At 36.8% G+C, this 14,246-nt stretch overlaps 1 protein-coding gene across 1 annotated transcript; it reads right to left on the bottom strand.

Annotated features, from left to right (window-relative positions):
* Positions 1–2,390: 2,390 nt before the first annotated feature.
* LOC150104713 (protein GVQW3-like) lies at positions 2,391–2,846 on the bottom strand. Its single transcript, XM_090395614.1, has one exon. It carries the CDS (start codon positions 2,844–2,846, stop codon positions 2,391–2,393), a length of 456 nt encoding a protein of 151 aa, XP_090251740.1.
* Between the last annotated feature and the right edge of the window lie 11,400 nt (positions 2,847–14,246).

Raw genomic sequence — 14,246 nt, 5'->3', positions numbered from 1 at the left:
CACCATGGCAAGGCTATGGTGCCATGTAACGAGTCACGTGTTTGTATCAATTAGTATTAAGCCTCCGTAGCTCAGTCGGTATAGACGAAGCCCATTGGTCAGAAAGACCTGGGTCGATTTCTCTCAGTGACATGAGGAACTTTAACTGGTCTTTTTCGACTAAAGGTGAGTTAGCCGGTTTCATACGGAGATAGAGGGTTTTTTCACTCGGAAACTCAGATTTTTCGTCCCTCAAAACAGGCAAACCGGCCCGTAAACACACACACACACACACACACACACACACACACACACACACACACACACACACACACACACACACACACACACACACACACACACACACACACACACACACACACACGCATTTGCAGTCATAAAATACGTACTTAATGCCTTACTGGGAGGGCTCAACCAGTCGTAAGGGATGGTTGAGGAACGGGGAGAACCCCATACAAATAAATATAAATAAATCAGTATAAATATGATGGTATGTGTGAGTGTATGTGTGTGTGTGTGTGTGTGTATAATATATATATATATATATATATATATATATATATATATTAGGGTTACTAAGTAATTTTATAAACTTAGTAATTTTACTCCTAATATATATATATATATATATATATTAGGGTTACTAAGTAATTTCATAAACTTAGTAATTTTACTCCTAATATATATATATATATATATATACGGCTGCGAGAAGGCAACTGACGGGTAGCACTTGTGATAGGATGCCCTACTGCAGGCCTATCTGTTCGGTAAGCTGTTGACAAATTGGACTATCCCAGCTCAACAATCAGTGATACCATACCCTCAGTATGGTATCACTGATACCATACTGAGGTGGAATCGCTGGAGTCAACTGCAAGTGCTACCCGCAGTGGAAGACCCGCCATACTCACCAAATGTGACTATGCTACGAAGGATAATATATATATAAACCGCCAATCGTCAGCCGACACGTTGAATGCGGAGTTCCGAGCACCGACTAGAACAGGAAACTGCATAAAAGCATTCAAAATCGATCTGTATGTATATCAGAATATGTAGTGTGTGATTGGATGTCGTGAGTGCAAGTAATTTGAATGAATTCAAGAACAGATATGACAGCTGGCGCAGTAATGTGTGGCCTTCCTCGATGAATCCCTGACTAGTCCCTGAGAGAGAGAGACCTGGAAGTCTCTCTCTCTCTCTCTCTCCCTTTAAAACAATAATAATAATTATTATAATGATGCCATCTAAAATGAAAACACCTTTATTAGCATTAACCGTGATATTTGCGAATGTACCATAAATTATGACAAATTATTGAATACTACTTTCTACTAGATACCAAGGGTTGATGAAATCCAGAAAGACTTTTGTATAGAAATTAATTCATTGAGCTGTGTTAAATATTACGACCTCAAAATTAACTCCAGTCTTCCAAAATTACGATTCTCTTGCTTACAGCGATCACAATCCACTATTAAAACATTCCTACTAAGCCTGTTTGAAATTAACCTGGTCGGCGGTAGATGGCGTTGGTGTGGTTGCGGTCAGTGGTGGAGACAGAGCTGTAGAGCAGGTGCTCTCCCTTGATGAGTCTTTGTACTCCCTAGAGGTGTCGAATAATAATAAATGCTGTTTCGTATTGACTTGTATGAAGGGTTTCCCGAAAAGTAAGGTAACACTTTTTGTTTCCCGAGGATGTTTAATAATAGGGAGTTGAAATTATACACCAAGAAATGAATGAACATGGACTACTTCTCTACAAACTCTCCAAATTTAATGATGCACTTGTACCAACGATAGATCAGTTTATCAATACAATACCAGTATTGAAGAAGTCCGTGCCCAAACCCAGTAATCAACATCGCACCACCTGATGAACTTCCTCATCCGTAGTGAAATGCCTTCAGGAAAGGTGTTTCTTGAGGGAGCCGAAGAAATGGAAGTCTGAAGGCGTAAAGTTTTCTGGACTGTAGGGGAGGTGTGATAATCCCAACGATTACAGCGCAACGACTCACGAGTGGTGTGCGCAGTGGAGTAGCATTGTCGTGTACCAAAATTATGCCGCTTGTCAGATGTCCTGGTCGTTTGCGTCGATTGCTGCCTTTCAGTTTGTCCAACATTGCATAGTAAAGCTCTGTATTGATCGTTCCTCACTTTGGCAAGGGGTAGTCCACCAAGAGAATGCCTTGGCAGTCCCAAAACACTGGCCATAACTTTTCAGACGGTGTGAATAGTTTTGAATTTTTTGTGCAAAGGAGACTGTGATGTTTCAAGGTCACGGAGTATTGTTTTCTCGGGGGGGTAAAGTGATGAACCCCCACTTTTCGTCTCCTGTGACTAGGCGAGCGAGAAAATCTTCGCCATTGTCGCTGTATCGCAACATTCTACAGACGCATCCCCATGCGTGTTGCCTTGTGCTCCTCTGACAATTGTCGGAGCACCCAGCGGGAGAACTCCTTTTTAAAGCCAAGTACATCGTGAACAATTTCGTAAACAGTGGACTCACTCAAGTTCACTAGTTGTGCAAGTTCACGCAGTTTCACTCGCCGGTCTTCAATAACAATGCCATTAATGCAATTATACAATAAATAACATTGCCGAAATGTTGTCTTCTCTTCTCTCTTGCTCGATGAAGGCCGATGTCGACCTTCAATGTCATCACCACGGCCCTCTTTAAATTCATTGTACCACAAACACACCTGTTTCTTTGACATCACCTTTTCACCATACACAGCAACCACTTCAGGGTGAATGTCACTTGGTGAAGCCCCTTTTGCTTGCATAAAACGAATAAATTTCTGGACACTTGTTTTGGACCACACTGGTACTGTAGCCGCCATCTTGCAACCAGAATTAGTGTGAGGCTAGTAGCACCGCACCGCACCGCAATGGCGGTCTGTTGGAACGTTATTAACGGATCTATCTGTCCACCATGTTTTATTTCATTCCCTTTCACCATTATTAAGAGAACAAAATGTGTTATCTTACTTTTCGGAAACTCCTCTTTACATCTGTGACATCTTAAGACAGTTTTCCATCCAAACTACGGAAGAGTATAAACATTCTGAGTAAAATATCTACTAAGTAAAGAGTGTGTAAAGCCATGCGGATACTGTTATCGATTAAAAAATCTTGAATACTCTAGATCCCAGTTATGGTGCAAAGTTGTGAGACAAACTATTTGGTGTAAGACCATCTGTGAGGATTACTCCAATGATATGCATCTGAATGACATTAGATGACAATAGACGAGAATTCCTTATATATGCGAATCACAATCTTACCTTACAGAAAACATACTGACGTACCAGATCCTCCGCGTATATAAAAATGAATAAATAGGTGTTCAGCATTTCTTAAAACATTTAGTGGAATTCAGATCAAAAACATTTTGACTTAAATCAATGATTTTTTCTCCCTGGAATGTCATTTCGCACAACTGAACCTTGGAAAAAACACATGCGGTTCTATATTTCATTTTCATTTTTCGGAAACTGGGAATATATACAGTTCAATACTCTTCCAACACTGGTGCATCATAGTCTTAGTTACTTTTTTTTTTTTGTAATTCTAAATAAGCCAATCCTATCTTTATTAACATACTTAAATACATATCCTTTAAAGAGTATTTTACTTTCTACCTACCTAAACCAATGGATCACAGCCAAAGTAATAAATCTTTATCAACAATGTTATGAAAGCCATAATCTTGTTAACAGTATTCTATGGGAAAGACTTCAACAACATCGAGCACATAAGAAAAGAAACTAATTTCCACTAAATGTCGCTAGCATATTTAACATGTTATTATTGTCACGCAATAATGCTAGAACATCGTTGTCGATTTAATTGACCAATCTGATCAAAAATTCAATATACACGCAAATGCATCAGCATTCTAGTATAAAGATCATTCATTCCTACAGCAGATGAACCAACAGATTTTTTTTGCACGAATTAATTACGATGAAGTTATTTACAATCGTTTGTTAAATATAATGTTGTATGATTTTCGAGTCATTCTATCTAATGTTAGCATTCAATTGTTCCTAATTAAAGAGAAGTGAAATGAAACTTTAGCACAGACTGTAAAGACAAATTACTAAAATTCATCCAGCTATAGTGGGGGTTATTATATGCATATATACAAACTGGCAAACAGAAGTGAAGAATCTTAGCAAATCGCTTTAGTAAGCTGTGTTATGATTTTTCAATTCAGTAACATTGGTTTCTGTGTCCTATTTAGTGTAGCAAGCATATTAATAAGATAAAATTAGAATTAAATAAACCTAGGAAGGAAATGTTTAAGAAAAGTGGTGGGCCCATGACTGTACCTTTTTTTTTTTTTTTTTTGAAGGTAAAAATTGTTTTGCCACATGAAATATAGTACGGGAGGACTTCAGCAGGATTTATTGTGTTTTATTTATTTATTTATTTATTTGTAATTACAGCGTATTTAGAACGAGCCTGCGTACTTCATAGACGAAGCGTTCAAGTTGCAAAGACCTGGATTCGAATCCCGTCTAGGACAAAAAGAATCCGTATCAGAGCATTTCAAATGAAGGTGCGGTAGTCGATCTCATACGATGGTGGCAGAGTTTTCCCTCCAATGCAAACAAGATTAACTGTTATAAGATTTAAAAGAAGCCAAAAACTTGGCAGTGATGACGGACCATGGAGTCTAACAAGAAAGAGGAAGGTGGGATGAAACTATTTAGAAACTAGCTCGCTGTGACTCTTATTGAATATAAGAAAAGGACGCTTATCTAGAAATAATAAACAGCAACAGTTCTCGTAAATTAGTTGATCTCGTACAGCTACGTGGACTCTTTTTCTGGGATTCAGGCTTTTGCACCAGTAAAGCAACAAAACTGGTCAGAGAACACAACGTTGACACAGCCAGAAGAATAAGTAGACAAGATTTACCCACTTTCGTAACATTTAGAAAGGTCATGGAATTCGGTATCATTCTTTTTTGCTCAAAAGATATATGCGAACGCCTGTTTAAAGTAACCTACTTTCGCAGAAAACACAACAAGAGACTAAACCGTAATGACGTAATAATTATTTAAGTTCCGGTTCATCTTCTGCAGAGGATTAAAGAAAAGATCTGGAGTTGAATTTTTAAGCACATCAATTTATTGAAAAGTTACAAAACAGTAGAGGCAGTTCCAGAGGAGGATAAGGAGTGATCCTCTCGGTAAGAAATAAAAAAAAATGTAAAATTTAATTATTAATAAAATTGTGTCCGCGCGGTTACCCTAGTGACTGTGTGCTTTGCGACCATATGCCTGGAAAAGCAGTGTACTGGGATCGATTCCCATCGCTGATGTAAGGAGCTTAAGGATCTTTGTCAGACATAGCCAAATTAACCGGTCTTAGAAAGGAGGGTTTTTCTTCCCAGTTTATCTGGTTTTTTTTTCTCTCGTAAGCAATCAAACGGCCCAGTGAACACACGCAGCTATAGCCATAGAATATACCGCGAGGCATAGGGCTAGTCACCTTATCCTTGGGACGTGTACGACTTGGAAGAGCTTAAAATCGCTCTGTAACAGGCCAGTAGGACTAACATGTAGAAGGGAGAAGAAGAAGAAAATTGTATTTTTTTTTAATTTATAGTACGAATTAAAGTCGGAGGGAACCAGCAGCGCAGTCAATAGCGATGATCCTTTGCAAAAACCTGGAGTTCAAATTTGATGAATACTTATGTAGCATTTTAAAATGAAGGCACGTCAGTCGGATTCATTTGTAACTTTATTTATTCATACAGGGGTTTCCTCCCCCCCCCCGTTCCTCGACCGTCCATAAGGACAGGTTGATCCGTCTTAGTGAGGGAATAAGTACGCATTTTATGACTGTAGATTCTTGTCTGTTCACGGATCGGTTCGCCTGTTCTGAGGGATTAAAAAAAAACTGATTTTTCGGGTGAAAAACTCTCTCCTTCTGTATGAGACCGGCTCACCTTTAGTCGAAAGAGATCAGATAAATGTTCCTCACATCATCGTGCCTCTACCGTCTCTTAGGACAAGTTGAACCCTCCTAGTGAGGGATTAAGTATGAATTTTATGAATGTAAATCCATGTGTGTTCAAGGGGGGCGGTTTGCCTGTTCTGAGGGACGAAAAAATCCAAGTTACCGGGTGAAAAGTCTTCTACCTGCATAAGAGACCAGCTAACTCACCTTTAGTCGAAAGAAACCAGATAAAAGTTCCTTAAGTCATGAACGGGAATCGAACCCAGGTCTTTCTAAATAATTGAGAGGGTGTAACTGAGAACATGACAGATATAGGAGACTATGGGAATCTGATTAAATAGATTAACCCTATCGTTATCTTAAAAACCAAATTTTAACAAGTCGTGTAAGATAAACCTAATATGTAAAAGAATGATCTGAACTGAGGAAAATAGTGAAATAGCAATGTTATCAATGAACAACGGGAATAAATCATATTTATAAATCACAAGAAGTTATAAAAGTACACTAACTTTACAATCGCAACGTTTGTACTTATTCCTGATGTCTACAGCCTAATTTCATTAGAATATGCAAAAGCAGATTGCAATGTAAATTTGCAACTTACCGACAAAGTTTTAACAAAATTTTTTGTGCATTACTTTCACTGAATAACTATAACAAAGAAATGCTTTGCCTATATAGTGGCGATAACAGAAAGCTAACAAACGAAGCGAAGTGTTTTAGTTTGTACCTCTTTGTACAAACTTTATAGTTAGAAGTACAGACTTTGTACCTCTAACTGTAAAAGCGTAAATCATAACGTGAATTGGGTTCAGAACGTCAGTCATCGAGAGCATAATCATCAAGTACTTGCAATTAGAGGAAGCTCTATATACGAATCCGGACTGCGTCATGAAAAACCTTTATTAGGACTATTAAACTGAGAATAATTTAACTAGTTTCATAGGGTAGAGGAACGATTCCTTTCAGGAAAGTGGAAAATTTCTTCTGCAGAATGGACAAACCGGCTTGAGAACAGACGCATAATTTACAGATATGATACATTTCATTATCTGAGTTGCCAAAGAAGGTGATGAAATTCATCTAACGGCAATCACAAATATCAATGCACATCCCGGAATTCGAAACCGTTGTCTCTTGTTTGGGAAGTGGATGGGTAACTAGTTGATCGACTAGGCTGGTAATTAAACTTGGTAGTCTTTTTTTTTTTGAAAGAGAACAAGCTGGATTCAGCTTGTTCGTCCCAGGTGCAAAGTGCAAACATTTTCAAAATGCTGCAAATACATGGTGTAAATGAGATATTAATCAGAGCAATGCGCAGTTTAAATTGTAAGCCAGCAGTTAGAACTGAAGACGTAAAGGAAGACTCATGAAAAACAGATGTAACACAAGAGTGCACGCTTCATCCATACGAGTCATGCTATGCAGGAAAGTATTAAACTGATATTCAGTTTTAAAAGTATTCAATTTAAGATACACTATGATGAAATAATCAAGATGTGGAAAATATCAACTGCATTGTCAATGGAGAACTGTAAAACAAGTAAATACTTTAAATATTAAGGCACAATTTTAGTGAAGAGGGTAAATTAAATTTATTAAATTAATTAAAGACAATGAGCAACTAATGGAAATATAAAATGGTATCACGCCAATTTTAACTTAGGAAACTTAGAGAACAATTTTAAATTGTTATTTCCACCCTTCCAAAATTAATATCAATATGAGTAATATTAATTTCAGACAAGGTTTTAATATGAAACATAAGTAATTCTGTGTAATTACAGAAGTACATCCTATCAGTTGCTAATCTAGACATGTCTAGAGTACAGGTTCCCAACGTAGTTCGCGACCCCCCCCCTCCAACGGTTCGTACTAAAAATCCTGTAATAGCGTCTGTTTAAATCTACATTAGAATATTTTTATAATCTACAAGGGAGTTTAGTATTCATTTATGCGGTTAGGTTCAAATTTTATATTTAGTTATGGTTCGGGTTACGTCATTACACAGCGAGAATGTGTGACAATACATTAGCGGGTGAGAGGCTGGAAGGATGGGCGAGATGTACAGGTATGTGACACATAGCTCAGCTACGTGTCAGACAAATCGGTAAATGTTTCAAGGAGCTGTGCGAACCAGGCTTGTGTTGGATTTGAACATGAATCGCAGCATATTTAAACTTTAAAAACTATTATGGACCGTTGATTGAAGACTAGAGACATTAAAAAATGATAGAAATTATATAGAAGTCAATGAGGAGCATGAAGATTAAAACCATCCCTCAACTTCGTCCCAATATGATCTTCAAAAGCCTGTAAAATTCATTTAGCTAGTCAAAATTCGAAAATACTACATAAAGCTGTTCAAAGGATTGGCACGAAAAATAATTTTTGTAAAGAGGAAATATAGTGAAGATTATATTAAATTTAGTTTTTTATGTCATGTAGATAAGGGTTATCTACCCCTACAGTGTGTCATTTGTGGAGAAGTACTCACCAACTGTAGTAATTTCATCATTCAGAAACAAAACTAAAATATGCAGAAAAGCCATGTGATATTTTAACTGGAAATTGCGGGAATCAATTAATACGAATCAATTAATGCGAATCATTTAATACTGATTCGTATATATCACTCGCGAATCAAAAGATTAGCAAAACAAAAGTCATGGAAAGACTTTGGTAAGAAAATAGAAAATAAATATCAAGTAGGTGGCAAGATATTCTGGAGGTTGTTGAAGAAACTGAGAAATGGAGGAAAAAGTGTTCTAAAGAAGTTAGAGATGATTAAGGTGACATGAAAACAGGAGAAAAAGATATCCTTGAAATATGGAGTAATTACTTCGAAAAATTGCTAAATGCAACAATCAGTGACAGCACAGTGATAAAAAACACTGACCAGGCATGCAATCAGAAATACATATCCATAATTGAAGTAGAAACAGCCATCAAAAGCCAGAAATGTAGAAAAGGATTGCGGAAAAGAAGCTTGGTGAAGAACAAGTTGGATTCAGGCCAAATAGAGGCTATCGGGATCAGATTTTCACTTGATTTTCACAATGATTCACATACGACAAATTGTCGAGAAATCATGGGAGTATAACAAAGATCAGTATTTACGTTTTGTAGAGCTGGAAAAGGCATATGACAAAGTACCAAGAGAGAGAGAGAGAGAGAGAGAGAGAGAGAGAAAGCAATTCAAAACTACAGTTGTATGGTGTTCGTGGGACATTATACCAAGTAATACTTAGTCTTTATTCGAGATGTAAGTCAGCAGTTAGAACTGAAGGAAGTACAGGAAGGTGGTTTAATGTTAAATCTGGTGTCAGACAAGGATGTACATTATTCCCCTCTGTTGTTCATTATCTGTGTGGATTACATTGTGAAGGAAAGTGTTATTGGACCTGATATCAAAATTGGAGATGTTAATGTCAGCTCTTTGCTTTATGCGGATGATGTTATACACTCATACCTCTTTATACGGCTTTTCGCTATAACGGCCTTTTGTAATTATGGCTAAGTTTCGATTTACGGCCTACAATTTTTCAATATACGGCCAAAATGTCAGGAAATCCCCTGTGTACGTTTTTTTTGCCTGTGTTCTAGACCGGCCGCACCGCTCCGCGCCTGAACTACTTGCGCGGAGCGGTGCGCAAGTAGTTCATGCGCACTTCGTATGAACATAAGCAATCTTCGCGTAGCACATAATTCGTACATTTGATGAGGGACAACAAGAGCCAGTTGTTTGCCGACAATTAACCTCAAAGGATTTATCGAATGCGCTTACTCATTTCGAACAAGGAATAAACATCCTACTTCAACACGACCTTATGAAGAAGTAAGCGCCAAAGTTTCTCGCGGCATTAACACAGTTATTAACTGCTACAAAGAATTGCAAAAAGAAAAGAAAAGGAACTCAATACAACAAGCGTTGGACAAATTTTTTAAACCGGGTCCTCAGACAACAACAGATGGTGACATTAACGAAGTGATGTCGTGCAATTCGTCATCAGACTGATTCGAAAATTAGAAAAAAAAAAACGTTCATTTGTTATTTGTGTTTTATTTCGTTTTATTTTATTAGTACGTATTATAGAATTATATTTTTGTTTTTATTTTAAATGAAATTTTAAATATTTTAAATGAAAAAAAAACAAAGCATTTTCAACCAGAAACCCAATGATTTTCTATCTTTTTTATTAAATTGGAACCGATCTTACCGAATTTATACGGCTTTATATGGAAATAAATTGTACATTGCGCCCTTCGATTGGAATAGGCCTAAGTTCGATTCTCGTCGCGACGGGAGGAATCTTTATCTGGTCGATTTCAATGGAAGGTGAGTAGTCGATCTCATACGGAGGTAGTAGGGTTTTTTCTCCCGGAAACTCGGGTTTTTCATCCCGCATACATACAAATCGGCCCTTCAGAACACACGCAATTTACAGACAAAAATTACTAGTTGTGGTGGTGTTGGAGGTGGGCGGTAGATGGCGTTGATGGAGATAATTCGTAGTAGAGGTTAGGCGTAGAGACAGTTGTAGGTGTCCTCCCGCGATGAGTCTTCGGACTCCTTGGAGGTATCAGGAATAATAATAATAATAATAATAATAATAATAATAATAATAATAATAATAATAATAATAATAAATGATTCGTTATATAGCATTTCGCTTCGCGGCCGACTTTCATGAACGCATCTCGACCGTATAACGAGGTATGGGTGTACTTCTAAATAAATCCGCTACAAGTCTGCAAGATTCCCTGACTAAACTGAATAACTGTTGTAATAGATAGGATATTAAGGTTAGCAATAACAAGACAAAGGACAATAACAAGTAAAACATTTCAGCTACTTAGGCACGATTCTTAGTGAAGATGATAAATTAAATATGGAAACAGACAACAGAATCAACAAAGCTAGTATGGTAGGAAGTCAACTGAATAAAATTATATGGAATAAGAGAGAAATTAATCAAAACACTAAATTAGTTTTATGCAAGACAATGTTAAAAAATCATATTAAATATCGTATTAAAAACGAGGATATTAGGAAAGAACTTGACATTATTAGCATCCAGGAATGTATTAGCAGAGATAATCTCAGGTAGTATGGTCACTTAAACAGAATGGGAGAGGAAAGATTAGCAAAACAAGTGTTCTCTGCCAGGTTGGCAGGGAAAAAGACCCAGACGAAGACCTAGATACAAGTGGATTAATACGTTAAAAAGTGCCTAAGAGAAGATAAAAATATAAGATCTGATAATATTGGAATCTTATCAGGTAACAGACTGAGTTAGGAAAATTGTAGATAGGAAGTTAGTAATGATGTACATTTTTCATGTAGTACTATCATATCCTGTACACGCTCTTGAGTACATGTCAGGAATTTGATGATGATGATGGTGAATCAAAACAGTGAAAATGCACGTGAGGCATCGTTCTTAGCAAGCTAGGAAATAGAAAATAGGTGAAGACGCCCATACTGTTTACAGAAATTTCGAGTTTTCCATGTGAATTAGCTACAGTCACGAACAAATTAATCCGAATCACATTTTAAAGAAAAATTTTGATTTCGCTTCTCTGTTCCTAATAAGTTCACTAATTCGCTTAGGCATGGATTCTACCAACGTAGAACACATTTTTCTTATTTCTGTATATCGAAACCATACGTTTATAATGAATTGTATCAAGTTATCCTTTGTATCACAATTTAATTTTCCAAGTCTTTTTCACTATGGTCCACAACTCTTCTATTGGGTTAATGTCAGGAGTGTTACCTGTCCATTGAAGCAATTAGATGGTGTGATTTTTGAGTTGCTCGTCCACTTTTCTGAAGTGGGGCATGGAGAAAGATCCTGTTGGACGATGAATCTTTGTCTTTCTGGATCTGTGGGACCACTTTTTTATCCAATATTTTTAAGTATTGGTCACTTTTCACTCAACGAGCACTAGTGATCCTGGACCGTCAAGTGTAAAACAACCCCAGAACATGCGTTTAGCTAGGTGTTTAGGAGCTTTAAGCCGCTTCTCAGCCGCTAATTTGCAAACATAAGGTACTCGATTTCCTTGTACAAACAATTGGCTTTCAGCTGAGAACATGACCTTCCATTTCTCGACAGCCAATCTTTGTACACTATAGGCTCTTTCTGCGTAATATTCGTCACCAGTTATTTCTTTTTTGGTCTGTGGGCAGTTTCTGTTTTGTTCTGCTTCCAATAATCTTCGATGGATTTCATGTCAAAAACATTAATCCACTAGCTGCCAATTCTCTTTTTAAGTCTACAACAGGCGATCTTGGATGCATTTTGCCTTTCCTAATTAGTAAACGCTCTTGGGTAAGTAGTTTTCCTTTTTCGCCCACATTTCCTTTTCTGTCGGGAGAAAAAGGAACTTTCTCACAAAACCTCTTTAAAATCTCCTTAACAGTACCAAACCAACACCACCCTCATTGGCAATTTGTCTTCAAGTCATGGATGTGTGCTAAGAAAGAATACACATTTTTGAACGCTCTCTTGGGGATGTATCCATTTTATAGCTACACAAAATGAGTAAAACACTACGAATGTCAACTAGTTTAAATTATTAAAACTGCACAAGACTATTAGTAAACATCGTGGTGGTGGTGGTGGTGGTGGTTTACCCCTTCAGTTTCTTACCCTGGGTGACTTTTTAGGCTTGCCAACAAAGTGTTCTTGGTGAGATTTTTACAGGGTAGTTTGCCATTGCTTCCCCTCATTTTATCTGGGCTGGGGAACGGCATTTTGGTGGGACGTATTCATGACTGTAATCCATGTGTGTTCAAGGGGCCAGTTTGCCTGTTTTGGTGGAGGAAAAACTGACTACCACCATATGAGGCCGGCTAACTCACCTTTCGTCGAAAGAGACTAGATAAAGTTCCTAACATCACTGATGGAAATCGAACTCAGGTCTTTCCGACCAAAGGGCTTCGTCTATACTTCTAAGCTATGGAGTGTCAGTAAACATCGCAGAGACAGTTAAAACAGTCAAAACACGCAGCACTCAGCCAAAATAGTGAACTAATACCAAAACCTAAATGACTGTGAACTTAAATGCCAAACCAAAACCAAAAACGTGACGAAAATTAGGCTTGTTCGGATTAATTTGTTCATATTGAAGTGTTTGGTAACAATTTCACGAAGAAATTTGATATGACGATTTTCAAATAACACAGTATCTCAATGACTACATGGCACGAATAATGCTGTTGAAAATCATCCCTGAACAATATTATTATATCAATGGCAAGAAGTACATTTTATGTTTTGCATTAAATGAAACTAGAATGTTTCTGATAGAGCAGTTCAATTGCTTGTGCATTTACTTGAATGTAAATTAAGTGGAGGAAGATATACTGTTCTGTTGTACTTTAACAGAGCATGCAACGGTAAGAACATTTTTATTTAATTGACTCGTATTTTGAATAAATTCATATTGACTGATCTCAGTGTGTGGAATTTGCGCACTGAGATGATTTTCTCTTATGTCATAGATTTTGCTCCATTTAGATGGAACAAATCTGACAGCAAATTTTGTGGGTACCTCAATAGTACTGTAAAAATTAGGCCATTTCCAGACTATTCGCTTCTTTATGTAAAGAAATGGGTCTATCAGACAACTTTTTAATACAGACAGACATTACATGGTAGTCGTGTAGCAAAGTAATTAGATGTTTATTTGAATTATGTCAAGTTTTTTTGGAAGATAACCCTTTTCATCTCAGTGGGTATACAACAGACAAATTTGACCTCAACTTTCAACTTATTTATAATTTTAGAAGATAAATGAACTCAATCTAACATTACAAGATGAACTATTTCCACTGTTAAAGACCGAACAAAAAAATAATAAAATAAAATAGCTTTAGACGAATTTTTTGATAATAAAATCTAATGTGATAAACACGTTAGATTCTTAACCAAAAATGGAATGACTTCACAGCAAGCTGTTAAAAAATATTAAAGGTTACTCACAGATTACGTTTAGATATATTTTCCCACAAATATCAAAAATGAGAACTGGATTCGTAATCGATTTGACGAATATTTTGTGGCTATGGCTGAAAACAAAAATCTGACAGGGTAAAAAAAAAAGTTTTCTCGACATACAATTATCATCTATGCATCATCAAAGTTTATTCAAAACTGAAATTTTATGAATTTTTAGTTTGGATTAAAAACAGAAAATCTATTACTTAATTACAAAGTTGTGAAAATCTTTCTGACGTTTTCAACTATTGACAT

This window comes from Typopeltis vanoorti, chromosome 7 (assembly GCF_054136105.1).
Source record: "Typopeltis vanoorti isolate ZY-2024b chromosome 7, IOZ_Tvanoo_1.0, whole genome shotgun sequence".
Classification (NCBI taxonomy): domain Eukaryota; kingdom Metazoa; phylum Arthropoda; class Arachnida; order Uropygi; family Thelyphonidae; genus Typopeltis; species Typopeltis vanoorti.
The sequence above is the reverse complement of the archived record's forward strand: the minus strand, read 5'-3'. Positions and strand labels throughout refer to the sequence as shown.